The 21122-nt window shown below is 33.4% G+C and overlaps 7 protein-coding genes across 9 annotated transcripts in view; 4 read left to right on the forward strand and 3 right to left on the reverse strand.

Annotated features, from left to right (window-relative positions):
* The window catches only part of LOC119829158 (SAFB-like transcription modulator), a 6708-nt gene extending 1377 nt beyond the window's left edge, over positions 1–5331 (forward strand). The window contains exons 2-9 of the mRNA XM_038351560.1: positions 206–366; positions 770–883; positions 1251–1368; positions 2184–2313; positions 2927–3014; positions 3262–3377; positions 4234–4393; positions 5028–5331. Of these exons, the coding sequence (XP_038207488.1) occupies positions 206–366; positions 770–883; positions 1251–1368; positions 2184–2313; positions 2927–3014; positions 3262–3377; positions 4234–4388 (882 nt within the window). The 3' untranslated portion in view covers positions 4389–4393; positions 5028–5331. The remainder of the gene's footprint in view (positions 1–205; positions 367–769; positions 884–1250; positions 1369–2183; positions 2314–2926; positions 3015–3261; positions 3378–4233; positions 4394–5027) is intronic.
* Positions 5332–6104: 773 nt separating this feature from the next.
* Positions 6105–9788, reverse strand: LOC119829071 (F-box protein At1g70590-like). Its single transcript, XM_038351445.1, has 4 exons — positions 9385–9788; positions 8519–8877; positions 7722–7812; positions 6105–7164 (listed from the first exon to the last, which is right to left on the reverse strand). The coding sequence occupies exons 1-4, from the start codon at positions 9637–9639 to the stop codon at positions 6820–6822; spliced, it is 1050 nt and encodes a 349-aa protein (XP_038207373.1). The 5' UTR covers positions 9640–9788; the 3' UTR covers positions 6105–6819.
* A 174-nt stretch (positions 9789–9962) lies between these two features.
* LOC119829074 lies at positions 9963–12006 on the forward strand. The gene is made up of 2 exons (XM_038351448.1): positions 9963–10562; positions 11143–12006. The coding sequence occupies exons 1-2, from the start codon at positions 10221–10223 to the stop codon at positions 11497–11499; spliced, it is 699 nt and encodes a 232-aa protein (XP_038207376.1). The 5' UTR covers positions 9963–10220; the 3' UTR covers positions 11500–12006.
* Positions 12007–13312: 1306 nt separating this feature from the next.
* On the forward strand, positions 13313–15149 carry LOC119829073 (abasic site processing protein HMCES). Of its 2 annotated transcripts, none has more exons than XM_038351446.1 (5): positions 13313–13494; positions 13694–13934; positions 14053–14253; positions 14587–14799; positions 14873–15149. In XM_038351446.1, exons 1-5 carry the CDS (start codon positions 13445–13447, stop codon positions 15125–15127), a joined length of 960 nt encoding a protein of 319 aa, XP_038207374.1. In that variant the 5' UTR covers positions 13313–13444; the 3' UTR covers positions 15128–15149. The 2 variants fall into 2 exon arrangements, with proteins under 2 accessions (XP_038207374.1, XP_038207375.1); XM_038351447.1 differs by having other exon boundaries at positions 13316–13587.
* On the reverse strand, positions 15143–17506 carry LOC119829070. Of its 2 annotated transcripts, XM_038351443.1 has the most exons (5): positions 17240–17505; positions 16978–17163; positions 16163–16897; positions 15751–15982; positions 15143–15679 (listed from the first exon to the last, which is right to left on the reverse strand). In XM_038351443.1, the coding sequence occupies exons 1-5, from the start codon at positions 17348–17350 to the stop codon at positions 15579–15581; spliced, it is 1365 nt and encodes a 454-aa protein (XP_038207371.1). In that variant the 5' UTR covers positions 17351–17505; the 3' UTR covers positions 15143–15578. The 2 variants fall into 2 exon arrangements, with proteins under 2 accessions (XP_038207371.1, XP_038207372.1); XM_038351444.1 differs by lacking the exon at positions 16978–17163 and having other exon boundaries at positions 17240–17506.
* Positions 17507–18017: 511 nt separating this feature from the next.
* LOC119829078 (S-adenosylmethionine sensor upstream of mTORC1) lies at positions 18018–19248 on the forward strand. The gene has a single exon (XM_038351454.1). The coding sequence runs from the start codon at positions 18274–18276 to the stop codon at positions 19225–19227; it is 954 nt and encodes a 317-aa protein (XP_038207382.1). The 5' UTR covers positions 18018–18273; the 3' UTR covers positions 19228–19248.
* Positions 19249–19396: 148 nt separating this feature from the next.
* LOC119829044 (SAP domain-containing ribonucleoprotein) lies at positions 19397–20453 on the reverse strand. Its single transcript, XM_038351408.1, has one exon. The coding sequence runs from the start codon at positions 20303–20305 to the stop codon at positions 19496–19498; it is 810 nt and encodes a 269-aa protein (XP_038207336.1). The 5' UTR covers positions 20306–20453; the 3' UTR covers positions 19397–19495.
* Positions 20454–21122: the final 669 nt, after the last annotated feature.

The following is a 21122-nucleotide window of genomic DNA, read 5'->3' on the forward strand; positions in this document are numbered from 1 at the left end:
ATCGGCCAACATCTATTTTTCATCCCCCTAAATGATCAGAGTAAGGCAGAACAGCGTTTGCCGGGTGCAGCTAGTAGCCTATATAACTCAGTGAAGACACAACTTACTTGGTGAAAAAGTGTTTGAAATCAGTCTGGTGGTTTTTGTATGAAAACAATAAACACACATATAGGCACTATTACATTATTTTGTATGCGTATAACAGAAGGAACGCGACGTGGCGCGCGCGCGCGAGCGGTCGCGGGCGGCGCGCGAGGAGGAGCGCCGGCGCCGCGCCGCGGAGGACGCGCTGCGCGAGCGCGAGCGCAGGCAGCGCGAGGAGAAGCGCCGCCTCGCCATCGAGCGGGAGAAGCTGCGCGCCGAGAGGTATCCGCCTGTTTAGTGTTACTTAGTTATTTGGGGTAACAAGCCTCGTTTGTATGGTAAACATGTGGGTTGTTCTCGCCTTATGAGCGTTTAAACATAGTTTCTAGCTATATTGCTTAATTGTTGCTCGAAAATTTTTAAATTTTGAATATGAGGCTGATTCATCTATATCTCTATTTTTATACACTTTATGTAGAATTCCAGACTTCGAATATACATGCATAGTTATATGAAAGGCAAAAAGTGCAAGGCACATACTTAGATAAAAAGTCAATGTGTAGAGTAAAAGTCTGTTAGAAGGATACTTATTACAGTGCATGTTTAGTCTTATGTTCAAATCCTTTAAAAAAGTATTGCCTATGTGAAATTTCAAATATATATAAATATATTTTTTTTGTTTTAGAGAAAAAATTGAACGTGAAAAGAATGAATTGTTGCGGCTAGAACGTGAGCGCCACAGATTAGAGAGAGAAAAATTAGAGTTGGAGAGATTGGAACTCAAGAGGGAACAATTAAGGTTGGTTGGGTTAAAAATAATTTATGAATTTGCACTTCTTAAAATTACAGAAACACTTATCTTTGCGTTAAATATTTGGTTGAAATGCTTTATAAATGAGAAGTTTTGAAAGAATAGAAAAAATTTGATCACGAGACGGGATTCGAACCTTTCGAACGATGTGTAAAGTTTTATATGATTTTAATTGCATCTGTCACACTTTATGATAAAAATATTTGTATGGCTATAACAATGGTAGCCATCACTTAAGAGTACAATAAAGTCATCAATGAAAATCCTGTATTTATTTCCACGGTTAGAACTATGGTTTCCCATGAGGTTTCGAGCCATAATAGAGCATGTAATTATATACATCCTTATGTGTCAGGTTAGAGGAAGAGCGTCGCAAACGCGGCTACGAGGGCAGCTACCGCAAGGCGGGCTCCCCGCCCGAGCCGGCGTACGAGCGAGACGCGAGACACAAACGTGCACCGCCACCGCCTTTGGTTAGTTATTATAATATTTACCAGCTGCAACCCGTGGCGATACTCGCGTAATACCCGGGTAAAAAGTATGTGCTTATTAGTGTGCTTAGACAGAGAGAGATACTCTATATCGGTACCAAATTTCATGGAAATATGTTAAACCGTTATATATGTCCACGTCAATACATTAAAAAAAATCTGTTTATAATATAAGTAGGATGGATTTTAATTGAAAGCATAGCCTGGCAACAGTAAAATATTTTGTACCAGGTGATAAGGTATTGATAAGAACTAATGAGCAATTTGTCAAACAACTTAATCAAATGGGCATATAAATAAGATAAGAATACCAGACAAATAAATAACTCCACACATAATCTGGGAATGGTAGATTGACTAATCGGCTATAAGAAGATTATAGTCCCCTTATATTATATTAATAAACAGAATAGTTTTTGAGGATCGAGCGATGGATCTTTCTAGCTATTTCACACACGAAAACCACAGAACCTATTTCAATGATACAAGACAAGTTGTGTAGCTTATTGGTTTTTCGGCGGAGTCCGCGAGTCTGAACCGTGCAGCACAGCTAGCAGCATTTTCTTTCTTTTCAACCGATGTTCCCATGGTTCTCAAATCAGCTGTATTTATATTACCTTAGTTACTCGATACCTCCATAGGTTTTCAACCGATTGCGGTGATTCTTTTTGAATTTATATGAGATGTCATTTGGTCCCATTTTGAACCGACATCCGTCGCCTCTCAAAGATTTCGGTGATCTTTTTTTTTATAATTTCAATAATGTGTCTAATGAACATATATATGCTCGTTCGCAGACGTCCCGCGGCGGGCAGTTCGAGGCGCCGCCGCCGCCGCGCTTCGACATGTCGGCGAGCTACGAGCGCACCGCCGACAAGCGCGACCGCGACCGCGACTATAAGCGCGACTATCCGCGACACGTCTCTTGTGAGCATCCGTAATATTACAGTGTACTAGCTGACCCGGCAGACGCTGTTCTGCCTTACTCTCATCGTTTAGGGGTATGAAAAATAGATGTTGGCCGATTCTCAGACATAATCAATATGCACAAAGAATTTCATAAGAATCGGTCCAGCCGTTTCGGAGGAGTTTGGTAACTAAAATTGTGTCACGGGAATTTTACATAAAAGATAATGCACTAATAGATTCACTTCATTTAACATCATTAATGAAGTTTGGTGAAAAATGTGTAACTAAAATATTAATTGTCATCACCTGTAATTGATCACTACCAAATATCTTAATCTAGAATGCATTTAAGCCCCGACACAAAAAAGGGTGCTATTTTTGATCTTTATAAACCATGCGAAATACTGCGCTATATATTAAAGTACAAATCATAGATTTTTGTAAATATATAAAATTTATACTATATAGTATTTAGATGGTATTGCATATAAATCTTTTCAGAAAGGAAATTGCAATTCATTAGTGACAAAAATGAATGATGTTATTATATGTCACCTTATTCTCAAAGAAGATTAAGTCATATTATTGTTAAGTTACTCTGCTAATTCTAATAATATATTTTTCATTTTAGCTAGTAACATGAAATACCCCAGTAATGGCACAACCAATGACGACACAAGGCAGCCAATGCCACCAGGAACAAGGCCGAAAGAGCCAAGGTATGGAAACTAATATGATTTTATAAAATGAAATAATATCTTTATATTCATTGTTGCAATATAATAGCTACCTGTTTTAAAATCTTTTTAGTTACACTCTTAAAATTCGCCCAAAATTTCTTAAGATTGACTCACTGTTTACATTGATTGTTTATTGGTTTTGTAAGATATTTGATATTATCAGAGAAGCACATGATCGCATAGCTTGATGAAGAAAAAAATAATAGTCTATTTATGTAATTTCCAGCCGCACATACGAATCTCGCGACGCGCGCCAGTACCGGCCGTCGCCACCCAGCAAACCGGAAGCGCGCAACTGGAACACCTCGACGAGGTATCCAGATGCAGCGGCACCTACTAAAGGTACATATATTTTAAATATGAGGTTAATGTCCGGTTTAAAGTAGGTAATGGACATTTTCTGTTTATTTTATTTTATTTTAAACACTTTATTGTGCTGTCAACGCAGCAGAAACAAATACAACAGATCTTACGCTAAAACATACAGCACAGAAGGCGGCCTTATCACTTACAAGTGATCTCTTCCAGGCAACCAACTGAACAAGTGAAAAACGAAAATACTTAAAGGGAGGTTTTGTTTAAATACTGTTTAGCGTATCTGCCACTTAAAATGCATATCGAATAGATCTGATAATCGGCCAACATCTATTTTTCATACCCCTAAATGATATGGGTAAGACAGAACAGAGTTTGCAGGGTCAGCTAGTATATTTAATATTTTTTATTAATTAATTGTATGATTAAAAACATTGAATTAGAATAATAATTATAAAACTAATTAATAAAATATGTCAGAATTTGACATTACAAATAAACATATCAATCATATAGTAATTGATAATTTCTGTTATCTAATATTTTAAATGTACATTGTGTGTGTCTTAATGTTCTATTTATCTTTATCCATAATCCTACACTACCGAACCATTGACGTAATCAAAATGCGGCTGCGTTTGTTTAAAACATTCAATCCAATTTATTCCCTATTTCGTAGCAGTAATACACAAAATTATATTCGTACCTTGACAAGAAATCTGCCTTATATACGCCTAGAGTTTTGTTTCGCACAGTTTTTAAGCGTGATTGTGAGTCAAGTTAATAAACAATTTCACTCACAATCACACTTAAAAATGATGATTGATACATGAAAGTAACTTTATGTGTATACTAGTTATATCTATATAATGTGTGACAACAGGCAGCGCGAGCAGCGAGCAGGCGTGGTCGGGCAGCGGCGAGGCGCGCTACGGCTCGTACGAGGCGCGCTACCCGCCCGCCTACCAGCCGCCGCCGCCCGGCGCCGCCTACCCCGACCGCTACCCGCAGCCGAGGGACTACGCGCGCAAGTACTAGCGCACGTGAGTAAGCATTGTCCTTTGTTTATTAAATTTATTGCATTGAATTTACAGCTATGACGTAAAAATGGGCCAAAAGGTCGTATCATTAACTGGGCCATCCGTTAATTACATCACGGAAATTTTTAGTTTTTTTAACCGCTATCCACTCCCTGTCACATTTTAATCAACTCTTCTTCCCTTAGTTTGACGTCATACATTGTAAATTTTATACGAGTACTTAAAATGGTTTAAGTAAAATAATTGTTGAAACATCATAACCGCATCAAACAATACACTCGACGATCTGTCATCAAAATGACGTTTTACAAGATGACAAGATGAAGGCATTAGTTCCGAAGTTGCCATGCTCCAAGACAATAATGATCCTTATTGTACTATACTTAAAATCTTAACGTGTTTTTGAACCCCCCCTCCCGCCTAAAGTCACATTTCGGTATTTACCGGGATGGATTTAACTTCTGACGTAATTTATGGAATGTTATCTACGTATCCTCATTTTACAAAATAAACCCTTTCTATGCATATCATTATACTAAATAAACTATTTTAATTGATTACTTTCGGGTGAATCTTATAACTATTTGTGTTAATTAATAAAGAATTTATTTTAATATTATTTTAATGTGTGTTTTAGGATCTATTCCAAGAGCACGCCGGCACACCACACACGGAATACGCATTGGACATTATTCAAAACTCATCTTGGTGCATTCCTGCAAGTACAACAAAAATTTATACTTGGAATGTGTAGTTGTTGATAAGTAAAGTTGTTATACAAAAATGTGTGTGATTATCTAGTTAAGATATAAATATTCTTTACCATTAAATTGTTATAATTCAGAATAATTTTACTATTATGACAGTAAAACTAGGATAAACCTTGTAATATATTGGATTATGCGCACTTATTAAGGTGATTAAAAGAAGGCATAAAACTATCATTTGTATTATTTCTCTTCCGTTTTAAGTGGTTCCCAATACATTTACGTTAACTTTGGTCCGCAATTTCTTCGCGTTATTGTGTAACACTCATGCTTACTTTTATTGAATTTTTTAATATTAAGTTTAGATTAGTTAAAAAGAAAGTTCCACTTAGAAGCGTCTGTTTTCTTTGCCGGACAACGGACCGTGACCGTGTTGTACCGATTCCGTGGTGGTGTAATATATATTATAATAATACATGCACCGTACACACCGGTTCGGAAAACAATTTACATGCCCCTCGTGCGATTCAGCGGAAGAGAACAGCTAATGAGTAATCGACGCTAATGGACATTATTGATACATGATAATTCCTTAAAAAAGTACATAAAACAGATAATATGAGGTGGACGTCCACAAGAGCTTTGTCTTTTGACAAGGTGTCTTATCTCCGATCCAAGTTTTATCAAATCTATTTCCGTTGTTTCAGCGAGAAAAAGTAACAGACAAATTTAATATTAAAGCCAAAACACACAGCCTTTTAAATCTTGACCCATCAAGACAACAGAATTTAAAGATAGAAAACGGAAAACCTTGATATGCTTGTTTGAGCTCAACAATGCTACTTGTTGTCTATGATATAGAACTGTTGCGTTCAGAACAAATAAAAGAGGACATCAAATTAAAACAAAAACATCCCATACAATGTTAGACAGAAACAGACTTGGGATAGTAAAGTAAATTGTATCTTATTAATTTCTGATGGGTAAGCAACCGAAATTAAACAACGTTTTCACAGAATGTATCGTTTATTGTTAATAACATCGTTTCTTAAATGTATCTCTACCATTTTTGTCATATAATAACTTTAAGGCGGATGTAGAAAGTATGATCACCACTGTTTTATCATTATTTAATGTGAACTTTATGGCCAGTACAAGTCATGTTTTCAATAATCAGATCTCATGGTACATTATTCTTGGAAGCAATATCAACATTGGATGGGAAAAATGTCATGATGAAGCAATTTAATGTTAGATAAAACAACTGAAACAAAGGTAGACATGTATTATAAAGTATAAACCATAACTATTCATTTTAGTAAGCACATTACTTTTAAAATTATGATCTTATTATCTAAGTAATTAAGAAGTCCCACAATTTACAACGAAATTTGATTTCGATTGTCTCTTTAAATGTATAACCTTATTACATATTATGTTCTAGGAACAACATGTTATTTTAATAATAAGAAGACTTGCATGTGAAGCATTTTGGCCTTATTTACCGTCACGTCATGTAGCACCTTGGTCGCAGTGTGCATTGCATGACACGAACACACTTTATTTATATTAATTTTTCGAAAACATTTGTTTTAGTATGTTATATTTATTATTTTAATTAAAACCAATTATACTTGCTTATAAGTAAATGCAGGTAAAACTAGGTATGTCAAACATAATTAAAATCAAAAGCACTACCACCATATTATTTATTAATAAAATTTAATGAACTATAGCTTCGTAGTTAAAACCGAGCGAAGTGTTATTAAGATTTTCGATAAACAATGAAGAATAAGTTGGTATGTTTTCATTGTGTGAAAATGGAGAGTACGGTTTTGACCACAAATCGTCTTCTCTTTGCGGCGCTGGTTCATTAATATCTACATCAAGTTTTTTCAAAGCTATAATAGCATCTTCTTGACCCTGAACAGCAGCTAGCCGCAGGAGACGAGTTGCAGTTGTCGTATCTCTATTGAGACCACCTCGAGCTTGTGCATAGTAAACGCCAAGGTTATAGAGTGCACCTGGGTGTTGCAAGGCTGCAGCTGACCGATATAGCTCCATTGCCTGAAGAATTAAAAAATCAGTTTCATTTCTACAATTTAAACAACTTTTGAACATGTGAACAATCATGCATGTACTATATTTTTAAAAATCAAAAAGGGCTTGGGTTAAATACTACTTAGAATGTATGAGGCCTTGACCATGACTACTAACTGTTGGGAAGTTATATGGAATCACTGCCTAACTTGCGCAAAAGTAATCACAAAAACTATTTACAAAGAGAGAGTGCACCAAAGCACAATCGCTACTAATTTGCCCTGTTTTCTAACACTTTCTAGTGAAGTGACATTTAAAAAATTCGACGGCTGTAATTTTATTACGAGTTTAACTGAAAAATGTAATAAATAATCATCAAATTATAAATTCTCATAACACTTTGTATATCATCTAATACAGTTTCAAGGTATAGTTAGCTAAATAATTATCTTCTACCAAAAAGGTCACCAATGTCCCTGATAGGAAGGACCATCAATAAGTAATTTTTAATGTGGGCAACGTCTTTGAAATTCCTTTGACTATGTATGTGGAGTCAAGAATAAAGGTGGTTACTATATACTTACTGCTTTTTCATCTACTTCTACTCCTAGACCCAATTCATAGCAAAGCCCTAAATTGTAAAGGGCTGGAGGGTGATTTCTGTTTGCTGCTGACCTAGTAAAGAATTGTTTCATATTTAAAATATTATTTAAGTTTTATTCACAGGAAATAATTTAATATACTTAATTCTTAATTTATTAAATATATGTTTATTACACTACACTGAATTTGTTTTGCATTTATACTTTTCAAAAGATACTATTGTGTTTTATTATTAAATGGTGTCACATTATTAAAACAATATTGAATCCATTCATAGACAATTTCTGAATATATTGGTTCTAAATCACTCATATGGCTCTTTTTATGATTCAGTAACACAATTCAGATCCGAATTCCATTGCATTTTTATTATTAAAGCATACACAATGTCACTTAGTATAACTACTTTTTTATGTAATAATTGGCAAAGGAACTGGTAAGTTGTTTGATAGTAAGCGACCAATTCCATCAATTTTCAGAAGCTAGATAATCACATCTACAGAATCTCATTTACAGAAGCTAGATAAGGGATGTGGAAAGGTTGATTGAGGGAATCAAAGGAAAGGTAAAAAAGGGAAACGGCCTCCAGCTATCCCACTCACTGAACAAAACGAAACACGGTACCATGCTAATAATTCACACTGATCTTCTGTGGAGATGTTGTACCTTTCCTGGTACAAGCTAGCCCAATTCATGCTGAAGCATGCTCAACTCTCATACCAATATAAGTAGTATTTACAATGTTTAGTAACATGCAACATTGTATAAAAAAACATACCTTAACAAGTTCAAGCCATCCTGGTGATGACCACTTTCAATTGCTGCTAAACCCAATTTATTTTCTATTGAATTAAGCACCTCTCCCAAGTCGCCATTTGAACTTTCAGAGCTGTTCTTACTGACACTTGCATTCTCTTGTTTTTCTCCACTATGGTCATTTGAAATCAAATGTACAGTGGAGGCTCTTGGAGTATGTACCTCATAGCCTCCTTCTAAACTCTTGATATTACTGTTTTTTATGGGTTGAAAGGATTCTAGCAACGTGTTAATGGGTGTGTGTTTATTCTGTTTGAAATGGTCTTTCAGTTTCCAATGGATAAGTTGCCCTGAATACCATCCAAACACTACAGCACTGCTCTATAAAGAAGTGAGTTTTTTTTTAATTAATTCAATATATAGAGAAAAAATGTAGACCCATTTTGTCAGAATAATTCAATTAGGGCAGAATAATTAATTATCATTGAATTCCAAATATATATTATTTAGGTATTGATGTGAAAAAAATTGAACTAATTATATGCTATTATACCAAAACACAAAATCTTCTTTTAGATAAGGCAAATTCAAGTAAACAAAAGCTTTTTTTTGGTTTTCTGAAAACCTATTTAAAATTGTTTATTTTTGTATTGCATAATACATGAAAGAAGATATAATATTAAATCGAATTAAATATATTCGACGCCATCAAAGTGACCATTTAAAATCAGGTTTATCAACAAGTAAAAGTAAGGATAGCAAGTGACATATTATTATGTTAAAAATCAATGTACGTGTATGTAATTATAAACCATGCTACTTTCGTATCATAATAGCCTTTCGTAAATAGTTAAATTTTAAAAGAGATGATAATCATGTTATGCTTACCCATGTTATGGCACTGATCCAAGTATAATTCAAATTATCAAAATTCCATCGTTTACTGTTGGTATCATTATCATATTTAAATGAGTTCCATGGTTTACGTGATGTGAACCAACAACAAGGAGTATTAGACCTCTTGTTTACGTCGTCAGATAATCCATTTGATGTATTGATTACACCACCACAACTGCGTTTATCAAAATGATTAGCACTCCTCTCTAATGAGTCCCTCAGTCGCCGCGTTACATATTTCCACATTGTTATAACGTGAAAAATATATTTGGTTTAAAATATAGCCATTTTGTTGTGATACAGATACATCACAAATTTATGAGTAGATCGAAGGCCGATAGTGTGATCACTTGAGACGGAGAGTTGAACCCTAAAATACCTATTACCTACCTATTATTTTGGCGTATGATAAAATCCACTTGTGCCTACAAATGTCATTTTGACATTTAGGCTTTTTTTCCATACGGGCAATAAAAATATTTAGGTTTTCGACTGAGATACTTGGTACGATGAGTCCATAGATTGGTGAGCCCAAATATGGACCAAATGGACTATGGAGCCTACGGACGTAATCACAGAGTCCATACTCAATGGAACGGTATTTTCTATTGCCGTTTTCTATTCTATTTTCATTTTTGGATAACTCTGGGGCATTTGAAATTATTAATACTAGAAACATTCGTGGCACGTATTGTTTATGGAAAAACACTCAAAATACTGTACAATAATGAAGATTGAAGAAACATTATTAAATTAGTAAATATTAACAGAAGTAACATTAGGTGTCAGGTTTGCTGATAAATGTTAAGTTTTATGTTTAACTAATTATGGATTGGAATAATACTAAGGTGATAGAGTTCATTGAACTTCTGCAGAATGAACCCACTATATGGGATCCTCACGAAAAATCCCGTAAAAACAGAACGGCCGTTAATGACGCATGGGAGAGAATTAAAAATTCATTCTCACTTCAATGTTCTATTGATGAGTTAAAAAAGAAGAGAAATTCTTTGATGGCTGCCTATAGGGACCACTTAAAAAAACTTAAAGATTCTTATGCCACCTGTACAAGTACAGAAGATGTGTACCAACCAACATGGTTTGCCTTTGAAGCTATGCACAGTTTTTTGTGGACAGTGTATGAATACAACAACATCAGAAATACTGAGGTAAACACACACACAAAACCTTTTATTTAAACAGTCTGTTTATCATTTAGTTTTCTAAAATATTCTGCAGACTCAGCTCATTTCATATGAGTGAATTTTATTTCCGCCAGGGAACTTAAAGCAGAACTTCATGATTAGCATGACATCCAGAATGCAACTCCATGGTTAATCGTCTATATTCTTACTAATGCTTCCGGGATATAACTTCATAATGCAAAATGCAATAAATAAATATGACACATTCATTCCTCGAACAGAGTTTGCCTTTGCATGTTGATTGATTGTTTTTCATAAAATGCTATTTGCAAATTCCCCACCATCACTGTCTCCCTTGACAATATATGCCTATGAATGAATAGTTGTCAACAACTGGAATCAGGCTAACACTAAATATTCTTGTAATTAATGTGGCTAGAGCCAATATGAATAAGTGATTCTAATCTAACACCAGAAGTTTGCCATCCAATGCTCCATAGCAATTTAGAAAAGTGTTTCATCAATATCAGTGCTTGGTAATTGAGAAAAGCATTTTTAAGTTTTTAACAATTTAAATATTGTTAATGTGGTAACAATGTTTCAGGAACATATGACCTCAAAATCTGAAAGACCTCTCTCCATAGAATCAGACATGGGCAGTGGTAATGAATCAATGCAGTATGAACGGTGCAACAAACGAAAAAAAACTACAAATACAGAGGACTTATCCCAAATGAAGAAACGGATTGATGAAGCAGTCTCCCTGGTAGAAGAGAGAAATTCACAAAATCAGACAGATGAAAATGACTTGTTTGGCCAACTTGTGGCACAGAAATTAAAAAAAATGGATGAAGATGACAGGCTTATGTTAACTCATGATATACATAACTTGATTTTCAAGTATGAAATGAAAGCAAGATCCAGATTAAGGGTGGGTATTCAGTTGAGCATTGACTCTTAATAGAGTGTTGAGCATTTGTGGTTTTATCATGCTGATTGCATGTGCATTTCCTGTTATGTTACTACGTGGTTTTCAAAAGAACATGTGTTTTGGTGTAACATTTTACTGAGCAAAATAATGAAAGCGGGTGACCTGACAGTTTCTTTTGCTAAAGGTTCAAAACTAAATTTAACATAAGGGACTACAAGATGTCTCTTGGTGTGAGCATTGCGCCGAATAGAGCATTCATTACTTATGTATTTGAGAAAATGCTGAAGTGTATACCCACCCTAACTGTACTGTATGTCAGCTGATAGTGAACAGTCATACAATTTAATTAAAATGGAACTTTCAGCTCTACTATAATAGCAAAATTATCAAATAGATAAAAATACTCAACAACATATCTGTCCTACTCAATTTTTTTAAATTTGAACTCAAAATCATTATGTTAAAATAAATATCTCAAGCATATAAAATGATGAGCTTTCAGACTGATTGGGAGAAATAAAATTTGATTCTTTTTTTTCATTACGAATATGATAGTATAGAGATAATTTCTTAATTTTACCCTAACTTCTTTGCTCATGCTCCGGCATGAATTGGGCCAGCTCACACCGGGGAAGTACCTCACCCCCTCAGAAAACTGGCGTGAAATAATAGCATGCTATTGTGCTTCCTATTGCGGCGCTGGAGGCTCATAACCTTTTCCTCACCCATCCCTGTCCATTCCTTCTTTCCAGTCGTCAATCTTTACCTTATCCCTTACCACTTAAAAGTAGCCCATTCATGGAGGCACTACCTCTGCAAATGTTCATGGGAGATGGTAATCACATAACATCAGATGAACAACCGGTTAAGCTGCCTGCTTATGGCAAAATAAAGAAACAACTCACAAACTTCAAGCAGTTGTCATTATCAGCCAATTTTTGATCCAACTACACAGACGCAGGCCTCCTGTGAGGATTCAGCAGGCAATATAAGATTAATCTTGGACACCCAGGTTATATATAAGTTAATTAGTCTACTCAACTCACAAGCTTCACAAACTTCAAGCAGTTGTCATTATCAGCCCATTTTTGATCCAACTACACAGACGCAGGCCTCCTGTGAGGATTCAGCAGGCTATATAAGATTAATCTTGGACACCCAGGTTATATATAAGTTAATTAGTCTAATCATTTTTATATGACATATTGGATTGAGATCATCTTAACTTAGCTTTTGCTAGTAGCAAATAATTTTCCTCCATTAATACTTTAAGAATATCTGCATCACTAGTACAGTACGACGATGCAAGATTCTTTTTACCTTGAAAACCATTAATACTAGGTTGATCACTAGTTTAAACATTAAAATGAGGGAACATTTATTTACAATTGTTTATATTAATTTTAATATTTACCATAATTAAATAATTATAATTAATCACTATAATTTTTTGTATAAGATTTTCAATCCAAATATAATAGGTTTGTGCCAATCTTACTAATATTTTATAGACCCCTATGCGTTTCTATCCAAACCCTATACTTCTAATTTTGCATTGACCCCTTATGGCTTACATATTCACCCTTTTTGCGTTTCTATTGACCCCAAAAATAAAAATATATCTACAAATATTTTTATCCATATCAACTAATTCAAATCATAATTGTAGTTACCGTTGCAGTTGCACAAAACTCGTTCCTGAAGAATCATACAAAATAACCGTTTATCACTAAACACAGCGTACATCACATTTAAAAAACAAACCTTTCTAGAGCACAAATTAGCCTAGTTCAACCGATCCTATTCAAATAAGTTTACATTTAAAATGTACCTTAAATATTTGCCAAAACTTCCTTCACTTCAATACAGAGGTTGCCAGGTTGTAAAAAAGTTCTCCTTAAAAAAATTAACAAAATAGTAGAGTCTCGTATGACGATCGGACATTCGGACATCATGGCATAAAAAACTTGATTGTATGTCTATTTACCCCACAGTAGTACCCACATATGACAGAATTGAGAATAGGTATAAATTACTTGTATTGTAGGTACTTAGTAAAATTTATAATCATTAACTTGAAACTTCTATTCGTACCAAAATGTGTGGTCGCACTGGATTGTAAGTACCTAGAATACTACATGTTATATTGTTAAATATCAAATTATATTATAATATAATCAGGCACTTAAATATTATGTAATTATATATTTAAAAATTTTCCTAGGTCACTGGATAGAGAACAAATTCGCTGTGCCTGCAGCTTTTTGGATAGACATTCAAAAAGCTTTATTAAGCCAGAATATCTTCATGAACATAACAATGGAAAAGAATACACACCATCAAGTAACATAGCTCCTACAGATGTTACGCCTGTGTTAATTTCTTCTAGTAAATTTAAAAATGCTGCTCATACAAGTAGAGTGCTTAAACCAATGATGTGGGGAATCATTCCACCTTGGCACAAGGTTAGACGAAGTTTTTAATGTTGCATACATTTTTAATCATCTTAAAAGTATATTTTATAATTATTATTGAAAAATACATTCCCAATAGTCAATGCTGTTTATTGAAATTGTCTCACAGGGTCACTATAAACATCACAATCTAAGCACTAATAACTGCCGTCTGGAAAATATACAGCATTCAAAACTTTACAGTCCAATTTTAAATAATGGAGGTAGATGTATCATTGTAGCTGAAGGATTTTATGAATGGCAAACCACATTAAAGAACAAAGTTAAACAACCTTATTACATATATATGAAACAAGAATCTGATATCAGCGTAAGTTACTTTGCAGATAAACGTACATAAAAATATTATTATTGTGTATCTCTCCATAACACTTGAGAACCTCCTGAAGGAAAGCAACAGTCTTATGAAAGACTTATGTGGGGACATAAGTCCAACATGCAGAGGGCCACACAAGGGGCCATGTGGGCTTATTATTATTATAACATTTAGTTTTGCTTCATAATTTTAAGAAGGAGAAACATATTTTTTTAATAAATTAGAAAATAGAGTATTTTATGTTTTTATAAATTTTAATTGGTAATCATTAACAAAAATCTAATACATTAAACCAAATATATTCAAGATTTTTATAAAATTTTTAAGATCAGTGATCCAAAATCTTGGAAGAATGAATTTAAAGAAAATGAAGGTTGGAAAGGAATCAAACTTTTGTACATGGCTGGATTATATCATGCCTGGCAAGATAATGATGTTATAATTTACTCATATTCTGTAATAACAATGGATTCTAATGAAACATTTAGTTGGCTACATCATAGAATGCCTGCAATTCTGGATAACGATGAACAAGTTGAAGTAAGTCTGGTAAAATATTAATGTTCAATTCAAAATTTTGTGAATTTAATTTATTATTCTAATTTTGTTTTAGGCCTGGCTTGATATAGACAATGTTAATGTGAACTTGGCTTTAAAGTATCTCACACAAACTAAGATCCTAGAATGGCATCCTGTATCAACACTGGTTAATAATTCAAAGAATAAATCTTTAGAATGCAATCGGAAAATCTCTATAGAAGACAAACCAAAAACTATGCAAAAATCTTTGACAGCTTGGTTTTCCAAGACAACTAAAAGAAAGTCAACAGAAGAAATCTCACAAGACTGTAAAAAACCGAAGATATAAATAAAATATAAAATGTTGCCAGTAACATGTTTTATTATCAGATTTCTATACCAATTACATATCAAAATGATACAAAGACAGCACCAACAACATGGTATTTTTAATCAGCACTTTATCTTCACTTTCGCACACTTAATTCTGGGGTGTGTACAATGTATCTATAACTGTAATATCTTAACTTTCTACTATGAAAATATGTCTCTATATGGATTTGTTAAATGCAGTCTTAACCATGTTCTAAGGCAGCAGTTAAACTCTAAAGTTTAAACAAAATGATGCACAAAAGCAATGTGGTAAATAGGAACTTATTATTCAAATCTGAACATTTATTCAAATATACTTCATCAAGCTGATTGCTTTTGTGTTGACAAAATACAGAAAGAATTTATTAACCATATTATCCATTGATTGATATGACAATATTTTTTATTATCATATTGAAGTGATATCCTTAAATGTTTTCTATTCGAAATTGTTTAAAATCAGCTTCACATCTGATTGTTTTATGGTTGTGCAAAAAGTCTTTTATAAAATTATGTACTTCATATTCCTCTGTAAAAAGAAAATAATTTAATAAATATAATTATAATGGTTTAAAATATCTAAATATGGACTAATCTTACCAGGATATCTACTGCATTGGTATATTAATCTTATCAAATGCTTTGCCAAAGCTTTGAATAGTGCCTTGCCTTTAATTCTCCCTTTGATATAGTATGGTGTAAGCAACTTAACAACCCACGGAGCTATACGCTCCTTGCAACTTGTGACAAATTCTGGTGTCTCATCAAGAGGTGAGACAACACCTTCATCATCACTGTCTTCCCCAAATAGGTCAGCTAATAGTACTTTGATCTAAAAAAATATCATATAATAGAATGTGAATATATTAGCTTTATTATTAAATAGTCTACTACTATATCATGTGTGTTTAATAATTATTTTTTGGACAAATTTATTTTTCGTTATAAAATAATTAATATAAATTTTAAAATAGTTAGCAGGGGATATGATTTAATTTCATCATAATATTACCTTTTTAAGCTTTGCTCTATTACAATCTCTCAGTTGATCAAGCAATTCAAAAAGTCTAACTTTTAAAAAATATTCTTCACACAGCCATTTATTGGAAGGTGGCTTTCTATGTTTCACAGCCTCAGTTTTACTTTTATGTATTGAATTTTCCAAAACACCTGATAAGGTTGACAACCTTGCATCTAGAGATTTTATTTGGGCTGCCTGTTCTTCAATCAGAGAATCTCTGCCTGTATTACTTGATTCATTTTGCATATAATTATGTGACATCTTTGAACCCTCATTAAATGTGATATCTACTGAATTGCAGAGAATTCCATCAAAAATATCATCCTCATTTGATCCACCTTCAAAGAGCTTTTCTAACTGCTGCATTACATCTTCTGCATCATGAGACTCAGGTAATACTGGTGCATTTGCAGACTTGAAATCAATTTCACCATTATGCAGATAACTGGTATCTAGTCCTTTTGGAATTTCTGAATCTTTCCACATATTATGTATGTCCTTTTTGTTTGGGTCCATTGATATTAATGTATTATTGTAAACCATAGAATTGGGTTCAGGAAGTTTGCAAACTTTTTTTCTTTGGTAACAAGTACAAGTGCAAGTACAATCCTTAGACATTGTTAAGGTAGTTTGTATTTTCTTTTCATTCTCTGGAGGTTTCTTAAGACACTCTGATAACTTCTTGTACAGTTTACCATTATTTGTATCACGTTTTAAGTCTTTAATCTAAAAAGGTGAGTTAATAAAGTATTAGTAAATTTATGATATGCGCCATGGAATAAAATTGTAAAAAAAAATTAACATACTACAGTAACAATGTTCTTCCTGTACAATTGGACCAACATAGAATTTTTTGCGGCACTCATTTCTAATATTTTAGCGCACCGCCAAATTGCACTAGGTAGATATATATTTTTATTCACCAATCTTTGATTATGTTCGTAATTTAATGATAATAATTTTATTATTTCTTCCATATAATGCTTTCGAACCTAGAAAATATTTTTTCAAGTTAAAGTCATCAATAATAACATAATATTTTGTCTTTATATTCATACCGGAACTTACTTTAGATATAAGAAGATGTGGTTCGTATTCAATATCAGGCAGCGACATTCCCGAAATATCATTATTTTGAAGCCAGTGTTCAATAATTTGATCAGAATCAACATTTTCCATGCCAATTTATAAATAATATAACAAAATTAGCGAAAATTCCAACTAGTGTACTTAAGCTCCCTACCTACTATTTTGGCTTTTGTTTATAGAGTACTTCACGAAAGAAGTCCACGGTGCAAGTTTGGACTAAATTTTGACAAGTCTGCTATACCTCGCTCACTGAATTTGGCCCCCCTTTTTTGATTTTAAATATTTTAATTCGAGTATTTTTTTTAAGATTAGGCTTGGTTAGGCTATAAATAATTAAAGCCATTAGGCTTGGTTACGAGACCTTTAAGCCAAACTGTACAAGTATTTTTATAATTATTTGTTCGGATACCGTACGAATAATTTTTAATTATTCGTCCGTGTATATCAGTTTTTTCTTTTCTTTTTATTTATTTTTTTTCAATAAAAGAACAGCCGGATAGTTAGCTGGTATCCGAACAAATAATTATAAATTGTTCGTACAATACCCGGATAAATAATTATAAATTATTAAGTACAGTACCCGGATAAATAGATTTAGCCTTTTAAATTTTTCAATTGTTTGTACTTGTTTTATCATTATTTTCACCACTGTCGCATCAGTGGGCTCCCTTCGTGGCAGTAAAGTACTCAACACAAGGAAACAGGGTTACAATTTTGTATAACTACATACTCTGTGTTTCTAGTCTTTGATCATAAATTATTTATATACCTCTATTGATTTGTGCACTATTCCTATACAGGTAATCTTTATTTCTCAGTTGACAGTAGGTTAACTGTCGAAATAATTATAATTGATAAACCTAAAAATATAAACAAAAGTACATACTGCGGTATATATTAGAAGGTAAATAATAAATTAGGTTAAAGGATTATGTGCACATAGCACAGTACCTATTATTTATCTGTGATTATTGGTTTAAACTTTAAGCTTTAAACCAAATGTTTGAAATACCATGGCTAGTTACGAACATAAGCAATTAGCACAATATCTAAAAGATGTTCACTCTAACCTTCGTATTAGTGCCGTAACTTTAGGTGCAAAAGAAGCATGGGCCAGGCACTGTAAAAATAAAGATGCATTGTTGACTTATGCTGAATATATGGAAAAGTTGGCTACTGTTTTCTGGGAAGAGAACTATGGTAATGAAGATAGTTCAGCGACATCTCGCATTCAATGGTCAGTCGAATTATGCAACGATTACTTTATAAAGAAAGAATTTGTTAAATTTAGTGCAAAAGATTTCGAGATTAGCAAAAAACTTAATATTCAATTGTCTCATAAAGAGTCGTTTACAGAAACATTACAATTACTTGATGTTGGCAGTTGCTACAACCCATTTAGAAGTTACAATTTATTCAATGTTCTAGCCATTGATTTGTGTCCTGCGAACCAATATGTTAAAGAATGTGATTTTCTAAATGTACACATAGGAAAAGAAACAATAGTACATGAAAATATCATTAAAGAATTGAAACAAAAATCATTTGATGTAATAACATTTTGCTTCCTTTTAGAATATATACCTTCATCTGATCTAAGAATAACAGCATGTGAAAATGCATATAAATTATTGAAACCTGGTGGCCTGCTCATAATTTCAACTCCTGATTCAAAACATGTTGGAGCAAATTGTAAATTAATGAAATGTTGGCAATATACATTAGCATGCTTAGGTTTTTCACGAATTAGGTATGAAAAGTTAAAACATATGCATTGTATAGGATTTAGAAAGGCACTACATAAAGATGTGGCTGTGAGGTGGGCAACAATTCATAAAAAACCATTCATGGATTTTTCTATTCACATACCGCAAGACCATTCAAAATTAGAGCATCACAATACTACAATCCCGAACATAGATATATCTCCTGATGATTTCAAACATCTTCCCTTTTCTGATTTATGACAATAAAAACAATGAAACTGATAATTGTTTTATTTTATAATGCTTTTTCTCAACTAGTTATTAAAAAAACATTTATTCAGTAATTTATTTTGTATTGGTCATTATTTAAAAACTTATATTTTATTTCTATTTTTAGATGCATTTAGAAAAACTATGATTAAATATTCAATAAGGTCAAATATACTTTATTGAAAACCTTAACACTATATTATATAGCTAGAAATTACAAATGAAAGAGTCAAGTAATTTAAACTGTTACTTATTATATTTACTTTACAGTACCAAATTTGGCTTTTCTTTTTTCTAATTTCTCCTTATTCTCAATGTCTATCATGAGTGATGAGACAGATTGTCCAAATCTTTCAGACCGTTTTTTCAGTTTGTCTAAAGTGTCTGACAATGTTCCAGGTATAGTCACTTTAGATGTGTCAGTTATACTGTTGGTACTTTGTCCAAATCTCTGTTTTCTGGCTTCTTTCCTTGCTTCATCTGAAATTTTAACGGGAAGACCAAAACGTTTTGCTCTCAGTTCTAACCGCGTTTTCAAGTCAAGATCTGAAGTTATTTTTATAGGATTACTATCAGAAGAGGTTTCAATTGTAGTGATACTTGTGTTCTCATCTTTTTTTTCACTTGGTTTAGAGGAATTAGATGACATAGAAATTGTTCTGTTTAAAACAATTTTCTTTGAGGCTGCATCTTTACCCTCAGTTGTCAGCTGTTCTTTTTGTGTCTCTGCGGTAATTTTTCGCTTGAGAATCCTCTGTGGTTTAGTTTCAGGAGTTTGTTTCTCAGGTGAGTTTTCTTCAAGCACTAAATCTTCATTAAGCGTGTCTGCAGCAGTATCATCCAAAATATCTGCGTGAACCTTTTCATCATCGTCATCCAATACACCATCAGAGTCAATTTCATCCGAATCTAAATTTATATCACCGTTATCATCTTGAGCAGTCGCCGCTTGGAGTCTTGCTACAAGCTCTTTCTTGTCACCGGTATATGATAATCCACGTGCTTTCAATTCTTTACGTAAATCCACAACCTTCATTTTAGTAATATCGGTATTTGTTGAATCAGCCATTACGATGTAATATTGGGACCTGGATATTACAACTTTGTTTACTCAAGGACAACAGTTAAACAGCTAGGTAACAAATCAACACAAAGTAAAAATCAAAATTGTATATTATGTCAAAGAGCTGACCACAGATTAACAACTTGTTATATTAGTAGTTTTGCCACCTTGTTTTTCTAAAATGGTCAACTCGGCACTAAAAAGGGCACTAAAGGAGCTAAAAATTAAGCAAAACGAGTAATCGCGAAAAAAAAATTCAATTTCGACCCTGTTTTCAAATATTTAAAAAAAAGCAGAAAAAGACAAAACTGACTGATTTGCCAGTAGGATGACAGAATAAAATAAAATGTTGATTCTTCCACAGACAATGTATAAAGACGACAATAAATTTGTGGAACTAAAATAGTCCTGACGGTTTATTTATTAAGTATATCCGCGGTAACGGACAATGATGTCAAGATTTGCGGCTACGATGTTATTTTTTAAGGCAATCGTGTATGTATATGGCTAATTACCAACTTTATAGATCTACTTTTTTTTATTTATTTTTTTTTTATGGCAGAGCAGGTGGGCCACCTGATGTTAAGTAGTCACCACCGCCCATAAACACTTGCAACACTAGAGGTGTTACAAGTGCTTTGCCGGCCTTTCAGGAACATATACGCTCTTTTCTTGAAGGCCCCAATGTCGTAATTGTTCGGGAACACCGTAGCTGGTAAATCGTTCCGAAGCTTCACCGTACGCGGAAAGAAGTTGCGGGTGAAGCGTACGGTGGTGGACCGCCAACCATCAAGATGATGCAGATGGAATTGGTTTTTACGGC

Source organism: Zerene cesonia, chromosome 9 (genome assembly GCF_012273895.1).
Source record: "Zerene cesonia ecotype Mississippi chromosome 9, Zerene_cesonia_1.1, whole genome shotgun sequence".
NCBI classification, from domain to species: domain Eukaryota; kingdom Metazoa; phylum Arthropoda; class Insecta; order Lepidoptera; family Pieridae; genus Zerene; species Zerene cesonia.